Raw genomic sequence first — 16,461 nt, 5'->3', positions numbered from 1 at the left:
ATTTCATCTGCATCTTTTGTTTGAAACAACCTTCATTTTCTGCTAGGGATGTAACGATTCACTCAACTCCCGATACGATTCGATTCACGATACTGGGTTCACGATACGATTCTCTCACGATTTATTTTACAAAATGGGACAGTATATAAATGACTGAAAAATATTCCTTTACTATTTTTCATTGTCAAAAGAATTCCTTGATAAACTATTCAAAACAATGCAATTTAACTAAAAACAAATCTTGAATGAAATAAATAAAAGAATAATACAAATGAAGAAGAAGCTTATTATTTAAATTCTGGTTCTATAGTAAACAATACAAAACTGCATAATAGTTCTTTTTCTTTTTAAAAGTGCAACTGAAAATGTATTTTGTGCCTTAACAATTGGACTTAAAAAACAAAAAAACATGTCATTTTACTGTATTTAGGTCAGATATTTGTTTGGACCAGCAGAGGGCGCTGGTAACCCAGTGGTCGATTGGCATGCAGATATTTTGCAGTGAAGAAGAGATGCTATGCTAGCAGACAGAGCTAATAGAAAAACGTGACTTTTACAGATATTCACGTAATATTACAGATATTATTTCGGTGCTAAAGGGGTAAGGAATCATTTATGAATATGTTTAAGAGTAGAAGATGGCCAGAAAGAAAGTATTAGCATATTTCACTCGCCGCCAACACTTCTGGGTAGCGCCCTCTGCTGGTTAAAAAAAGTACTGCGATTCAATTTTCACAGCATGGATGTGAATCGTTATACCTATGAATCGATTTTTAACTGCCTTACGATTAATCGTTACATCCCTATTTTCTGCATCTGTACCTCATCAAGAACTTCTCTCTAGCTGCTAGCATTAGCAGGTCTTTGTGGAAATTATTATGACTCAGTCCTCATTGGTGAGCTTTAATTCAACACCAACAAGTAAGGATGGACAAGAGAAGAAAAGAGTCTTCCACTGCTAACATTTGAGTTGTTTCTTGCTTGTCATGTCATTCCAGATTCGGTGCATCTCCTCAGGTGAGATCTGGTGTACGGTGACCACTCGCCGGTAACGGCAGAGGCTGTAGGCCATCTTCCAGTGGTTGAAGCCACTGTTCTGAAAGGGGTGAATGCCCAGCTTGCGTAGGCACACGCCAACATACACGTCCTCCAGGTGTAGTAGTCTGGTGTGTAATGAGGTTTTGTAAATTAGCTCAGCCACATCTGCTGAGAAGACATACCCGGTACCGGAGCAGAAGGGTGGGTACTTGCTCTCGGGGTAGAGATCTCGGGGCATGTACCACTTGCTCCGCATGTCTCTTATTGGCCCACCGTTGATAACGTAGCCAGTAAAGTATCTCCTCCTGGGCTTGGTGTTGGGCTTCAGAAGGTTATAGATGAGGTTCTCCATGTTGACAAAAATATCACTATCCGTTTTAAGAACATACTGAGCTTTTGAGCAAAAGGTGGCCATCCAGCGCATGCCCATCAGAGTCTTGAGAGTCAAATTGTGGTAAGAGTCAATAAAGTCCTCTACTACGATGTCATGAAAGATCTGACTCTCTTGTTCCACCATCTGGTTGAGGACAGCATCAGTACTACGACCCAAGAGGAAGAGTGTAACCACTCGCACCTCAGTAAATGTGCTCTCGTCCCCCCACGTCTCCCTGATGGCCTGCCGGGCATCGAATTCCTTGTGAGTGGTGCTGATGAGACTCACAAGGAAGGGTGGCTCTTTCTCGCACTTCTTAGCCTCGTTAATTAGATATTCAAACTCGTGCGGGTTGAGCGAGCGTGTGCGTATGTTGCTAAAGGTGGTGTTCTTGTTCCCCTTTGAAGACCTGCGTATGGGGATGTTGATTTGCCCGACGTAGGAGGTGGAGGGGCGGGAGACGCTCAGGTACCACAGAGCACTCGCCCAGCAAACCACTGTCAGTAAATACAAACACGAAACTTTAGAAGGCATTGCTGGTCACTTAGCTAGCTTTACCCGCGGCAACGCCGTTGGAAACTTTGAGGCCGTTCCTCCATGAGTTGACCGATGGCAGAGCTTGATGCTGCCTCTGCAACGGAACTGGCATTAAGATGACTGGTTTCCCACTGGTCAAGAGCTGGAGTGTAGATTGAGGCGTGGCTAAGCAGAGGTGTCCTCATTTCCACAATCTTACTGCATCCCATCAGAGTCCACAGGATGAGACAGCATCTATAAAAAGACATCAGAGAGTAAGAGGACTTGGTCTATGCATATTCAGAGACAAGGTATTGGTATTGTAGCAGCTTATTCTGCTAGGTATACACAAAAGATAAGGCTAATTTATCTGTACAGCACATTTCATAATAAAGGCAATTTATTTTGCTTTATATCAGTGGTTCTCAAACTTTTCTTTTATCCCCTTTCTTTTATTTCTGAATCCAAGTACCCCCTTTGTCCAAGTACAACATTTGGCTCAGAATACAATGAAAAAACAACTATGGATCATAATGATGGAATAAATGAGCGATTACACACATTTTAAAGAATCTCATTTTGTAAATAAGTGCCTATTGAATACAATTATTTTGATAGTTTCTATCATTTCTAGTTATCATCTTGATCTGTTCTAGTCAGGATTATTTGTTTGTTACAATGATTATCACTTTTTTAACTCAAATAAATATTATAAACCCCATATTTTTAATGCTTTAATTTGTTAATCTTCCACTCGTTTGCTTTCAAGTACCCCCTGCATTGCCATCGCGTACCCCTATTTGAGAAACACTGCTTTATATAACTAAAAGTTCAATATTTAAAAAATATTAAGCTCAGTTAAAAAATCCACAATAAAATCATATATATATTTTTTTTTTAGGTAATGTTTTTTATCAACACTGGCAATTAATTAATTTAGGCAACAAAAAAAAGTAAGAGCCGATTGGGAGCTGAAAGTGCTGGCTATTTTCTAGGGAGTCAGTTCTCTAAAAAGAGCTGAAATTTTTATTATTTTCTGGGATTTGTGGATTTTTCTAATTTTTCTTTACAAAAAGTAGAACATTCTTCATTTTACAGTAAATGCTGGAGAACAAAGCTAGTAGATCAGTGCTACCCAGTGGCAAAGTCTGACACTAAAAGGGAGGAGAGGAACATAAAAAGCAAAAGGGGATGCTCTTTATGATTACTTGATGCATTTCAGCTCAGCCTTTTTATTATTGTACATACTTTTTTTACTCCACGTTTCTGTCATATGAAAAAATGCATCTTTGAGATACTTGCCAAAATCCACTGGCCTGGATTCAAGGACACAATATTATCTTTTTATAACTAAAACAAGAGCATTTAAAAAATATGTTGGCATCATGAAATAAAAAGTCTACGTGGTCATTTGTGGTAACTTTTTCTATATACAAATACCATACTTGGGGGGTAAAAAAGAAGTAAAAAGTTGTCGCTATCAACTGAATGAAGCGATTGTACACTGCTGCAGAAATATATACATTCCTTTAAAAATTAAAATAGGTTTTATGTCTATTTGGTCCTAGAGTAATAAATACTGATTGAGAATGTAACTTATTAATACACATATCAAGGCGGATCTACGCAGTGTCTGTTGGCAGTGGGCGGGGCATTTGCTGCTCGTAGACGAGTAGCTGCACGATACGTTTCCTAATGAGTGCAAAACTTTCCTACAATGATGAAAATGCTGCATTCCAATATATATTCATGCATCAATTTAATGATCATTAACAAGGACAAACTCTCTAAGAGACACAAAGTGAAAAAAAAACTACTTGTGCACCATTTTTAAATGAGGTTGGTTTGTAAATGTGCACATCAGATGACTGTTTGATATTTCTTTCTCATCACACTTTTTCTTGTAGAACTTTTCCAATCCCTCCTCTTCACTTTCTCTTGCCTCGCATTCTAAAGCACAATCATTCATCTCACAGCCCAGTGGAATCCATCTCATCATGGCTGCTTTTCCACACCTCCTGCTCCCGCTATCAACTCAATCACTCCTTGCTTCTCTACTTCAACTGTCACTTGATCTATCTTTGTCTCCCACGCCTCCCTCCTAAATCCAAAGCTTCTACTTTTTCTAGCTTTACATCAAACGACAATTACCCTCCCTATATTTTGGAATGGTGTGCACTCCTTTCCCAGTTTGATTCCAGTTTATTGACGACCTCTGTCACAATCCATCTCCTTAACACCGCTCAATTCCTTCTGCCCCTCCCACTCCCTGTCTAACAGACTAAATCACTAAATCATCTCGCTCACCCCCATCCCTGACCTTCCTTCCCCTTCCTACCGTCTGCACGAGGGCTTGCTATTCAGCTGAAATAGGATCTATTAGGTGCTATAATTCTCCAAAATGACTTTACACCCTTTCTTCCTGAGCCTGGAATGGCTGAAATGACTCTTTGGTGATGCATCTCACGAAATCCGGACACCTAGCTTCCACTCTGACTAAATTGAAAGACAACCATATCATTTCTTAGGTCATGGGACTTCTCGATTGCGTTGGGAACGGAGCACATCAGAGCAATTTTAGAGCGATTTTAATTGTGGTTACAAGGATTCCGCAGTTGGAGACATTGACGACACCAGTGGTAATTTGTGGTTAGAATGAGGTAATGTTGCGTGGCCAAATTAATGTTCTGCGAGGAGGTGGGAGCAGATGCAGCTCCAGTACAACAGATCCGACAGATGGCTGTGGAACATCGTGGTGATTCAACAGTTTGTAATTTGAACATAACTGGTGAGTGGTTCACTTTGTTCCACAAATATCCTCAAACATATTTGGTAAAGATTTGGCAAACCATCTTATACTTCCAGTGTGTGCCACAGTTCAAACCCATCCTGCAAGTACCAAAGCTTTCCCCCGTTGGGATGAAACGTGTGAAAAGCTATTTCAGTGCTTGACACATCTGGTACAAAGACACGTTTTGCCGTGTAAAGTCCGTTAGGTTTGGCCAACTGGTTAATATACAGTACAATTATGAGTCTCTGACATCACTGGTGGCGTCTGGCATTATCCTGTTAAACCCAAAAGGAACGTGCAATAATTACAGTTATTACTCACGTCCGTTCACAATGCTATACCGCTAACAATCTCCTACTCTCAAGTGGTTGTCATGACAGCACAGTTATGGACCACAGAGGGAGAGAAGGAAACAACAAGACAGTGAGATTGAAAGGAAGGAATGCACTCCGTCTGCTGCATGCCTGTGGTAACTACTAAATGTTTTGAACAATACCCCCTGGGGAAGTGAATTTAGCAGCTTTGCACCCCACCGGCTGCTCAATTTACATCTCTCACCAATTTTCTAGACACCACATAATGATCACCTATGTAAGAACAGAAGAAAAGCTTTACATGTTCTTTGGTGTAGACATTCATCGTTTTCTAAGAAAGTAGCTGCCAGAAGAAGGTCGTTTGTTTCCCTCCCTCACACCTTAGCATGGGCCCAAGCCACTGCCTGACCGATGGGAAATCAATGAGATACAAGAACGATTTCGAGAAAGGCTTTAAGTGTAGCCATACACCTAAAACTGTCGACGGAAAGCGTCTCACGTTTTATTGCGTTTACATTCTACTCGGGCTACGAATATTATTGTGAATTTTTTTTCAGTTAATTTGTCAAAAAAGAAACAGAGATTTACTTTTCTTCTTTTCTTTTAAGAATAAATATTGAAAAAAAAATACCACACAAAACAGGGAAACTAGCAAAATACTGAGAATTGTGAATAGCAGAGCATTACTTAATACAAAAACAGAACAGCAGGGGCAAGGAATATCATTAATGATTCAGTTATAGGCCTTTAGCAACTTAAAATAGCAATGATTGAGTGATAACAGACAATGTTTAATCATTTCTCTTGTTTATGTTCATAAATGTAACTGTCTTTAAAAAAATAATATAAAATATTATAATACAATATATAATATATAAAATAAATGAAACGATGGTTTGAAAACACTTCATATTAATAATGATGGCAATTTAGAACATGAAAGTGGCTCTCACCTCCAGTAATGTGTAGAGTCTGCTGTGCCTCAGCAGCTGAATGTAAAAGAGCAACAGATTTAAATATTCAAGGTTCATATTTATTCAGAAGTTCCCTCATATCGACACTGGAATCTTCTAAACTTATGAATTATATTTTTTGTGCAGAAAAATGTAATAGATTTTTTTTTTATTAAGGAAAATTTTTTAAGTCTGCGTGGTAAACTTTTGGTAAAAACAAATAGTTGCATAGTTCACCCTGATATATGTAACTGTTTCAGAATAAACACCATTGCTGGGCAATAACCTGATGATTACTGTGTCAAAATCAAATTCACAAAATGGGATTAGCTGTAATTAATTACTGTTAGAATTGATTCACACTATCTTTTTTAAGCCTATGACCTTCTTACGCTTCCCCCAAAAAATGATTATCTCACACAAGACGGATAGTGATGTTGTGCTCCTTATCTTCTTTCTCAAATGTAAATGGAAGCTTATAAATGCACTGATATGCTGAGCAAATCCATCTTGGTAGCACCATTTCAATGTTTTTGAGACCCCATTCAGCTGGACCCATGCTGGTCATCGGAAATGCACAGTCATTAAGGGCCACTGAAGTGAGCGTTTACCTACAGTCCTTCACACCATTTGTCATGGCTACTCACTTCCCTAACAGTCAGTTATGTGTGGTGTTTTTCCTCACTGTAGCTCAGTAGCTCGACTTGGGCTGTGAAGCGGGATTTTGTCCTCTCTGCTCTTATAGTGATAAAAAAAGGAAACGTTTAACAGCAGGTTTGAGTCTTTTCTCGCTGTCTGAACAACACATAGCCCCTCGTGAATAAACAGCAGACGTAAACAAAACACTTTGTATTTCCATTGATTTGATCATTGATCAAACAATGTGCACGCGATCAAACTCAACGTGAGTTACAAACACTTTGATTGTATTTACAACAGTAAGGAATCATCCGGAAATGAGTTTTTGAACAAAGATATGTAGGAACAAACCTGTACACCACAAACTCAATGAAGGTATAACGTTAATCTCACCACAAGCAAACCTAATGTTGAGCAAATCACTTCAATTGTCACTACCAGTACTAGGTGATAACTATACAAATAGAAAAATAATGATGTCATCTGTATACTGGTTTATCTATATACTGAGCATTAAGATATTAACTGTAATATCAACCTGCCTTCACTATGTTTGTTTTACCTGTGAACAGGGCTTTAAATTAACACCCACCAACCCACCAGTTGCGGGTAAAAATTAACTTTGGCGGGTAACATTGTAGCGTTACCAGCCATTTTGGCTGGTGAGGAATGAAACAAATACAACTGCGTCTGTTTGAATTGGCAGGCTGCATTTTAGTTGATTGCAGATATACATTAAAGCGGTAAAAATATAAACATTTAATTTAAAAATGTTGCAACATTGTTTCCAGATTGGGCTGTTTTCCGCCAAGAAATTTGAGGGTTTTGTGTGTGTTTAGACTTTAAAACCTAATGTGTATTTGGCCACACTGCTGGTTGTACTAACCCTACATTTCCCATGAACACTGTCGTGATGTGTCATACAACAATTGGCTACGTGCTTACGTTGACTGTTTTATGGTTCGTTATCACAGGAGTCAGACGGAATGATGATGTAAAATGAGTTAGGAACAAACAAACGTGGAGATATTTATTGGGTGTTGAAAAACCTAAACTGCGAAAAAGGAAAGCTGCTGCAGACACGGGGGAAAATAAATATAAAAGAGGATCTAAAAAGAAGTTGGTACTTGATTACTTCTATTCTTTCTAACTTTAGTGTTCCAGGGATCCAATTTTCATCTGAGTTAAGTGTGTTTTTAAAGTTATGAGAATACACTTTATAAAAGGTTCACTTCTCTGACACACCCAAAGTTTCGTATTGTACCTTTTAGACATTGTTACAACATTGTTTTTAAATTAAATGTTTATATTTTTACCACTTTAATTTAATTCTGCAATCAACTAAAATGAAAACTAGTTAAAGAAACATGAACGCTTAAATCAATTCAGTGGCACTCATAATGGAGTTCATTTTTGCTGGAAAAAAATTTGGCTGTTGGAAAATCTGGTTGGCTGGTAACTTTAAGAATCTGCTAGCCATCCTGGCTGGTGTTCTAAAAAGTTCATTTAAAGCCCTGCCTGTGAGGCGGTTTGAGAGGGAGAAGCTCACATTCTTGTAGGGTAGGAGGAGCCAGGATTGTCTGGAGGAGGAGTTTCCACAATGTGACATCATATGCAAGAAAAATCCAACTGGCCCGTTTGGAGCTGGCTTTTTACAAAATGTGGATGAACAGGGAGGGAGAAAACATAACTTTTTCAATTTTAGCCCTCTGAATGAGGCTAAAGGAATGTATATCACTGTTATAAAGTACATTTTTCATAATACTGCCCCTTAAGCATTAATGCAACAACTTATTTTGAACACAATAAGTGAGTATTTATATGAGACCCTGTATCTTATCTCACTAAATTCAGCTGTTTCATTTCACAAAGAGTAGCTCTTTTAGAGCAAATTGTTATTTTTATATAAAGGCAAAAATACATACAATCTAGTATTTAAACAATGAAATCCTTTATATATTTTTCTTTTTTAACATTAATGTAAACTGAACTACTAATTAATCTTATTTGATCATAGGGCTTTTTACAGGACAGCTCTCTGCTGATCATTGTAGAGGACATGACTCATCTGCTCCGTTTCTACAGTGAACTGGCCTCTATTGGCTGGACTGAAAGGCTTCATATTCGTGGGAGTTTGTCTTGTTTAATGTTGCACTGCATAATTGATTTCAGTCTCTAGTGTAGCATAGCGTGACCTAATACGTGACCGTGCAGTATGTGAATCAGCAAGGAAACCAACAAAAGCTGGTCTGGTTTATGAGCCGTCTTTGCACAAGGATTGCTTTCGTGCAACACATTTGGAGGGTAAATAAATCATACCCTGAGCTCCGGTTTGACATCTTACATTCACGGTGGCTGATCGGTGTGTTACGGCAGGCAGAGGCAGAGGCTGGGAAAGAGCCAGAAAAGCCACAGTGGAATTTAGTTGTGTGAGCGCTGATTCAAGCAAGGCTGTCAAAGTGTTTATTTCATCACGTTGTAGCCCTACAGTGTGGTAATGGTTTGTCAAAGTAAGCCCTGACCTGTAATTCTCACGTAGAATAATAGATACCAAAATAATAGCTTGTTTATGTCCACAGGGGCTTGGTGGCGCGTTACTCAAATTATGTTTATCAAACACATTTGCCTCAGTGACTCTGGTGAACGGAATGTGTGCTTTTTAAACTTAGAACTTAGAGGAGATCAAGTGCTGGCAAAGTGTTCGGGGGGAGATAAAGTCTTCACCAAAGAACAAAACTAATGCTGTTTGTTGGAATAGGAGTGTGTGAACAGTGAGAGAACAAAGCAACACATCTCTATGAACTATAACACAATAAAGAACTGTAACCGTAGGATAAAAATATCTGAAAGGTGAAAACATTACTCACTAATCTGGACCACAATTATGGTTATGGCAAAGGTTTAGGATTATACATTATCTGATTGTGATCTTAGTACCAGTGATGTGACATCTGCCATACTATTCATACCTCTATAGTGGAAATATCAAAAAAGAAAAAACAGACGGAGCCCAAGCCATTCGTCACCCGTGCCACCACCTTTATCTTCTGCTCCTGCTGTTCAACATGTGATAAGCTCAACAGGAGGTTTTCACCATCACTGTTGAAAAGGGAAATGAAGGCTCTTCTGTCATGTCAGTGTTTGATCCTCTTTTCCTCCAATCTTCTGCCAGCACTAAAGCCCATTATTCTGCCTTCTAAACATTCAAAAGAGGAATTAATGCATGAGGAATTCCACGGCAATATCCAAATCGGTCAGGATACAACCTAGTATGAAAGCAACACAATTAAAATGTCATGGCTGGGAAGGTCCCCAGTGTGGGACTCGCTGGGCTTTTTGTTTTCCAGATAGTTAAATGGTTCGTAGACGGTGGAGAAGCAGCACAACTGGCCATGGGTTGGACACTATAGGCTTAGTGCAGAAGCCTCTGAATGCAAAGCAGCTTAGGATTGACTGAGGAAAAGGGATATCAATAGCAGCCAACAGATTTGGCTGCTGTACAGCTGCGCCTGGTGCCTCATCTCGACTTTAGTGCTGACTTAAGCCTAGATGATGTTGGGCATATCGGTTCATGGCTAGAGCTGCGCTGATTAGACAAAACTTCTTTGAAGTTGGTGTAGTTAGCGAAAAGTACTGGCTTTGGGGGTGATCTCTCACCCGGCCTCATTACAGGAACCCCTCACAGGTATAATTACCAAAGGGAAACGTGCAAACAAGTGCTAGTAAGTGAGCAACAGAAAAGTGTCGGCAAAGAAAATGTGCAGAAAATTTAGTCGGGCAGGCGGTCAAACTCTCCTCACGGAGCTAGCCTGTGCTCTGAATGCTAACCTCGCTCATAAATGACAGGTTGATTCATGCAGGTAATTTATTCTCCTGTCCGGGTGACATTGCTGTAATACAACATTCATGCTAAGGGCAACATCAAGGAGACGAGGAACTGTGACAGCAACTGGCAAGGGCAAACACTCAAAATGAGAGTAAACAGGGCACAGTGCTTGGGACGAACGAAAGAAAAAACCATGACTAACCTTTCTATAAATTAACTTGTGTATGTGTGGATTTAACAATGGTGGAGAAAAGGGGAGTCCAAGTACAAACCAAAAACCAACCTTTCAAATGAATGCACCCTAGATCAGTGTTTCTCAAATGGGGGTACGCAATAGCACTACAGGGGGTACTTGAGAGAGAGAGAGAGAGAGAGAGAGAGAGAGAGAGAGAGAGAGAGAGAGAGAGTACAGTGTATCAATACATTGTCATACATTACATTGGTCCCAATCCAGGCGTGAGATGATTGGAAATGATAAAAACTATAAAAATAAATCTATTCAGGAGCCATAAAATCATGGTAAAAATTTCTGAAAAATAAAAAAAAAAAGATTTTTGAAATTTTGAAATTAATATTCTTTTTTAAAATGAAAACAACACACAATCTTAAACAACTGTAATGTTATACTTTCACTTTGTGAAATATGAATCTAGTTCAACTAAAATGCAGTAAATAAAATCAATCTGAGTTGATCAAAACATGATCAAAAACTAATTCTAGAAAAAAAAATTGTATTTCGGGTTGCCAGAAATTCTTGATATCAAAATGGGGTTACGATCAAAGGGTTGGGAACCACAGCACTAAATACTGTTTGTTACGACTTATTTACAAAATGAGATTCTTTAAAATATGTATTATCACTCATTCATTCCATCATTATGATCTATAGCTGTTCTTAAATAGTTTTTTAAGCCAAATGTCGTCGAACATAGGGGGGCGGATTCAAAAATAAGAGAAAGGGGGTACTTAAAGGCACACCGCTGACTTTGTGACCTAAAGAGTTGACCTATATGAGTTATTTTAAATCAGGCATTTCCAAAGTCCGGCTCGGGGGCCAATTGCGGCCGTGTTCAAAATTCCATTGGCCCTCAGCCTCTGTCATGAAATCAGTAATATGCGGCGCACAGTTGACCACAGTAAAAAAGTAAAAAAAAAAAAAAAGCAATTTTATATTTCACTGAAGGAAACATCTGAATAAGATAATTGTTAGTGTTTACATGTTTTAAATTTAGACGTTTACTGTGAGCATTTTATAGTGAATAATTTGTAATGTTGCACATGAACGTCGATATGTTTAATATTCCAGAAAGTTTTTTTTTTCTTTCATTTGTGTCTTCACATATGAAAGGTAGTGATTTCAATAAAAAATTGTTTCAATTTGTTTTCTGCGTGAATACATGAGAAGTGTGCCATTTTGCCAAAAGAATCATAAAATAGATTATTTGCATTTGATGTTAATGGTTCAAATCATTTCAGGGTGACGGCAGACACGTGACCACAGGCTCGGACATACATAATTCGTCACACATACGGGCATTTCCCGACCCGGCGCCATTGCTGTGGGCAGCTGAAACAAGTTTAGCCTCTGTTTACAGCCAAAAGAGCACAATATGGTAGGTTTGTGTTGGGTTAATTGTGCAATAATCACTGCGATAGTTCAGTTAAATGTGCATCCTTTAGTAAGAGAAGTCAGATCTGTAACTTCTGGACAAGGATTGGCTCTCAGGGCTGGGTCGGTCGGGCTGGGGTGCGAAACGGGGCTGGGCAACTTAAGTCAGAATTTTGAAACCATCGTATTCATATCTAAAAAGAGATCAATACTGAATTGAAATCGAATCGTAATTCAGTTAACCTTGTTCATTGAAATGGAATGAATTTAGGAAATTAGCCATGATACCAAGCTCTAGATGTTAGTAAGCATGTTGCCTAGACTCACTCTTCTTTAAATTGTGTCACAATTCAAACACACCTGAAGAAGAAATCAATGTAATGCTAAAAATTATTCTATTGATTTTGAATGAATGAAGTCAGGGAAACGGTTTATTCTCCAACAACATATTAGTTAATCTGTAAATCTCGTGTTTCTGCGGCGCAACCTTTGTGTGAAAAATAGAAAAGGATGTAATCGAAGAACAAGCGATGCAGCAAACCTCTGAAAGGCTTTTTCAAAGTGGAATGTTGTCATTAAAAAAGCTGCACCCTGCTCTCCTCCTCTCTCTCCGCCTGCCATCCTTCACGTCTCTGACCTTAAACCTGTGAGTATCTCCACACAGTAAGAGCACAAAGTCTCTGATGAGCCTTTAAATTCTCTGCTATCGATCCCTGATCCCTCGCTGGGATTTCACAACCTTTTGGTTCCACTCGTCAACAGATCAGCAAATCGGACTCCCGCATTGTTACTTAAAAGAATGAGAAAGCTTTAAATCTAAATCACCTTTAGTTGTTCCAATGAGCCTCAGACTTACTGTACATGGCTATATTCAGCACATGGCTATATTTTCACATTAAGTGCTAGACGAGAGAGACATAAAAAAAAAAAGGACCACTTTCTGCTTATGTTGAATTGCTCGGGAACACAGTACGGTTGCACTTTGAGAGGTTAGCTTCAGCACCGATAAAATTAGATCACTTGAACATACATAATCCCGTTCAACGTGGAGAGGTTGAGAAATAAGCAATATGAGCGTCACTGGATGACGGCTAAATGTTTTTCTCCATATCAGAACAATCCCACCTTTGAGTGATTTGTCCAACTCAACAATGGAAATGGAAAAAGTGCAAAACCCCGTGCAGGTGAATATTCTGCTTAACCCACAGTGAGGGTCTTTATAGCTCCACCGTTTGATCAGGTTTTAAAGCTAAACTGTGGAAAGTGAAAAACCTCATCATCTTAAGCCACTGCTATCAATGCAGTGTGACAGAATGAAGAGGAGAGAGCGATATCTATGACTTCCATTACCCTGCCGCTCAGTGGTAATGGGACGTCCTAGTCGGCGCAAATGCTATTACCTAATTCAGTCTTCAAGTTAATTTAATTTTAATTGATGAGTTACTGGGGCTTTTATTATTATACCTTCCCAAAAATTCCCAAATTCCCACCATTTTTGCTTTAAGTAGTAAATACTCCCAGGAAACATAAAATCAATGTGTTTTTTGCTAAGCATTGCATCACATAATGACCACAACTGTTTATCAGAAAGCCATCGTAAGTTCACCATGATATTCTTTGACTGCGAGGACGCACGGTCGTCCAAGGCCATGCTAGGCCATGCTAGTAAAGATTCATTCACAAAGTGCACCAAATTTCATCTATCGCAGTGTTTCTCAAATGGGGATACGCGATGGCACTACAATGAAAGCATTAAAAATATGGATTTATAATACTGGATAAAATCTGGATAATCATAATAAATATTAACAGCAACTCACAAAACGACAACAAAAACACACAAAATAAGATGATATATAATAATAAAAGTAATAATAATGATAATAATGAATAATAAAAAGAACAGACAAACAACAACAAAACACACAGTGACACCAAAAACACACCCACTCAGAGAGAAAAATACTTTATTAACAGCAACACACAAAACGACAACAAAGACACACAAAATTGCAGAAAAATACACAAGATCGCTACAAAACTTACAAAAAAATAACAGAAAATGTTTAAATAATTTATTAAATAACATGCATGCTAGAATCTTCCTGCTTCTCTAGCCGAGAGGCAAAAGCTTGAGAATTTTCCAAAAAGAAGAAAAAGTAAAATACTATTGTATGAAATATTGTGTGTGCTTGAAATATTTATTTCAACAGCATTGAATGCGGTTCTTGACTTTAAGTGAAGCAGCCCATGTTTCATCCGCGCACACACACACACACACACACACACACACACACACACACACACACACACACACACACACACACACACACACACACACACACACACACACACACACACACACACACACACACACACACACACACACACAGAGAGAAAGAGAGAGAGAGAATAAGAATAATTTAAATAATCACAACTAAAACACACAAAATAAGAGAAAAATATACTGAATAATAAAAAGTACAGACAGACAACAACAAAATACACAAAATGACACCAAAACGCACACACAATGATGACAGAAATGATCTTGATTAGAACATGAACTGATAAAACAAGGGTCAGGAGGCACAAAATACTGCTTCGTTCCACTTATTTACAAAATGAAATTCTTTAAAATGCGTGTTATCACTCATTAATTGCATCATTATGATCTATAGTAGTAGAGATATAGCAAAATGTAGTAGGGGGTACCTCTGTGCTACATAATTAGGTCAGAATGCACTGATTCACTGTATAGAGCTGTGTGCAAATTGCACATATGTAGCTAATGTATACTTTTAACCTTTCGGGTCACTCCGACTCTTTACAGCTAATGATATTCCTACTTAACTACAAGCCTGTAGGCTACCATGCTAGCTACATTATCAGCTTACACGGATTCCTAAAAAGCTCAATCAGGAGTTACTGTATCATGTACAACACTGCCAGTGGCGTAAAGTCAGCAAAAACCTCTAGCTTCCAGAAAGAAAGCTTATTTGCTGTATGTGATAAAACATTGTGGCTATGCAACGGCAAGTAGATGTTTTCATTCCAAGGATACGTCTGCAAGCTTCAATTAGTGCCACACAAATACAACATAATGTAGCTCATTAACATGTGAACACCTCTTCTCTGGCACAAATTATTCATGGGGCCCAATTTACGGAGAGAAAATGGGAACTGGTGGAGATGGAGGATCAGCACTGTGAGTGTGTGATGCTGTTACCCCCCCCCGTCCCCGCCCCACTCACTGTGCAGCACCCAGCTGCAGAGCCCGAGCCTCTATCTGGGGGCCAGGAGTTATCAGGGACACCATCAGACGGCTACAGCACGAAGCACGTGGAGCACATCCCATTATGCAGCTGAGCGCAGACAAATGCACCTGTCTAGATAACACACACACACACACACACACACACACACACACACACACACACCAGACAGGACCGCTGGCTATAGTGATGCTGGGCAAGCAGAACGCATGCAAGCGCACGGATGGAGCCGACAGACTCCCAGGGTTTTATCTAACTTGTGCTCATGTGCAGGTGACCTTTACTGTTAGCAGATGTAGTGGATCTGATGAGATGCTGGATGAAGGGTCCAGCTGTAATTATCGAGTGTTCATGACACGCACGCACGCACGCGCGGACACACACGCACGCGCACGCACACGCACACGCACACACACACAATGAAAAATTCTATTAATATTGTTAATGATCTTTTAACATAAAACTGAGGAACCTACATGGTTCCTACAGCTTTAATCAAAATAAATTCAAGACTTTTTAAGACTTTTAAATCCCATTTGAAATTAAACTTTAGACCAACTTCACAGTAAATATATTTAGGGAAAAACAAAAAATGCCACATCTAGTGTCTAGTGCAGACGTGCAACTGGCGACCCCCAAAGTAAACACACAAAAATACACAAAATGCCAGTAAAATACAAAAAAGAACCTAGACAAAAATAATCAAAATCATAGCCATAAATCTATAAAACAACAACAAAAACACACATTTTCATTAAACCTACATTCACCCATGTTTATATATTTAAAAAAAATAAAAATGAACATTACCATTTATTTTGAAATGTGAGATGCAATTGACCCCAACCCTGCCTGTAATGCACAAATCATACCTGTCAAGTATCCCGGTTTGGCCGGGAAACTCCCATATTTTACCCCTCTTTCCCGCCATCTTCCCGTATTATTATTTTCCCGTAAATATCCCGTATTTTAATGTAATAATAATGAAAAGATGCCTTACTAAACTGAACGACCGTCACTAGCCTCACGAGAACTGCTACCTGAAATGGCCTGAGTGGCAGCTCTCGCAAGATTAGTGCCGACAGCGGCAACAAACCCGGAAACAACTCAGAACAGAGATGATGAAT

General features: G+C 38.9%; 1 protein-coding gene across 2 annotated transcripts in view; it reads right to left on the bottom strand.

Annotated features, from left to right (window-relative positions):
* Positions 1-707: 707 nt before the first annotated feature.
* The window catches only part of LOC114478844 (beta-1,3-galactosyltransferase 1-like), a 127,704-nt gene continuing 111,950 nt past the window's right edge, over positions 708-16,461 (bottom strand). For both annotated transcript variants that reach the window (XM_028472134.1, XM_028472143.1), the window contains one exon: positions 708-2,182. In XM_028472134.1, the coding sequence (XP_028327935.1) occupies positions 959-1,945 (987 nt within the window). In that variant the 5' untranslated portion in view covers positions 1,946-2,182 and the 3' untranslated portion in view covers positions 708-958. The remainder of the gene's footprint in view (positions 2,183-16,461) is intronic.

The sequence above is a fragment of the Gouania willdenowi genome, chromosome 2 (genome assembly GCF_900634775.1).
Source record: "Gouania willdenowi chromosome 2, fGouWil2.1, whole genome shotgun sequence".
In the NCBI taxonomy this organism is placed as follows: Eukaryota; Metazoa; Chordata; class Actinopteri; order Blenniiformes; family Gobiesocidae; genus Gouania; species Gouania willdenowi.
This window is presented reverse-complemented; position numbering and strand designations above follow the sequence as displayed.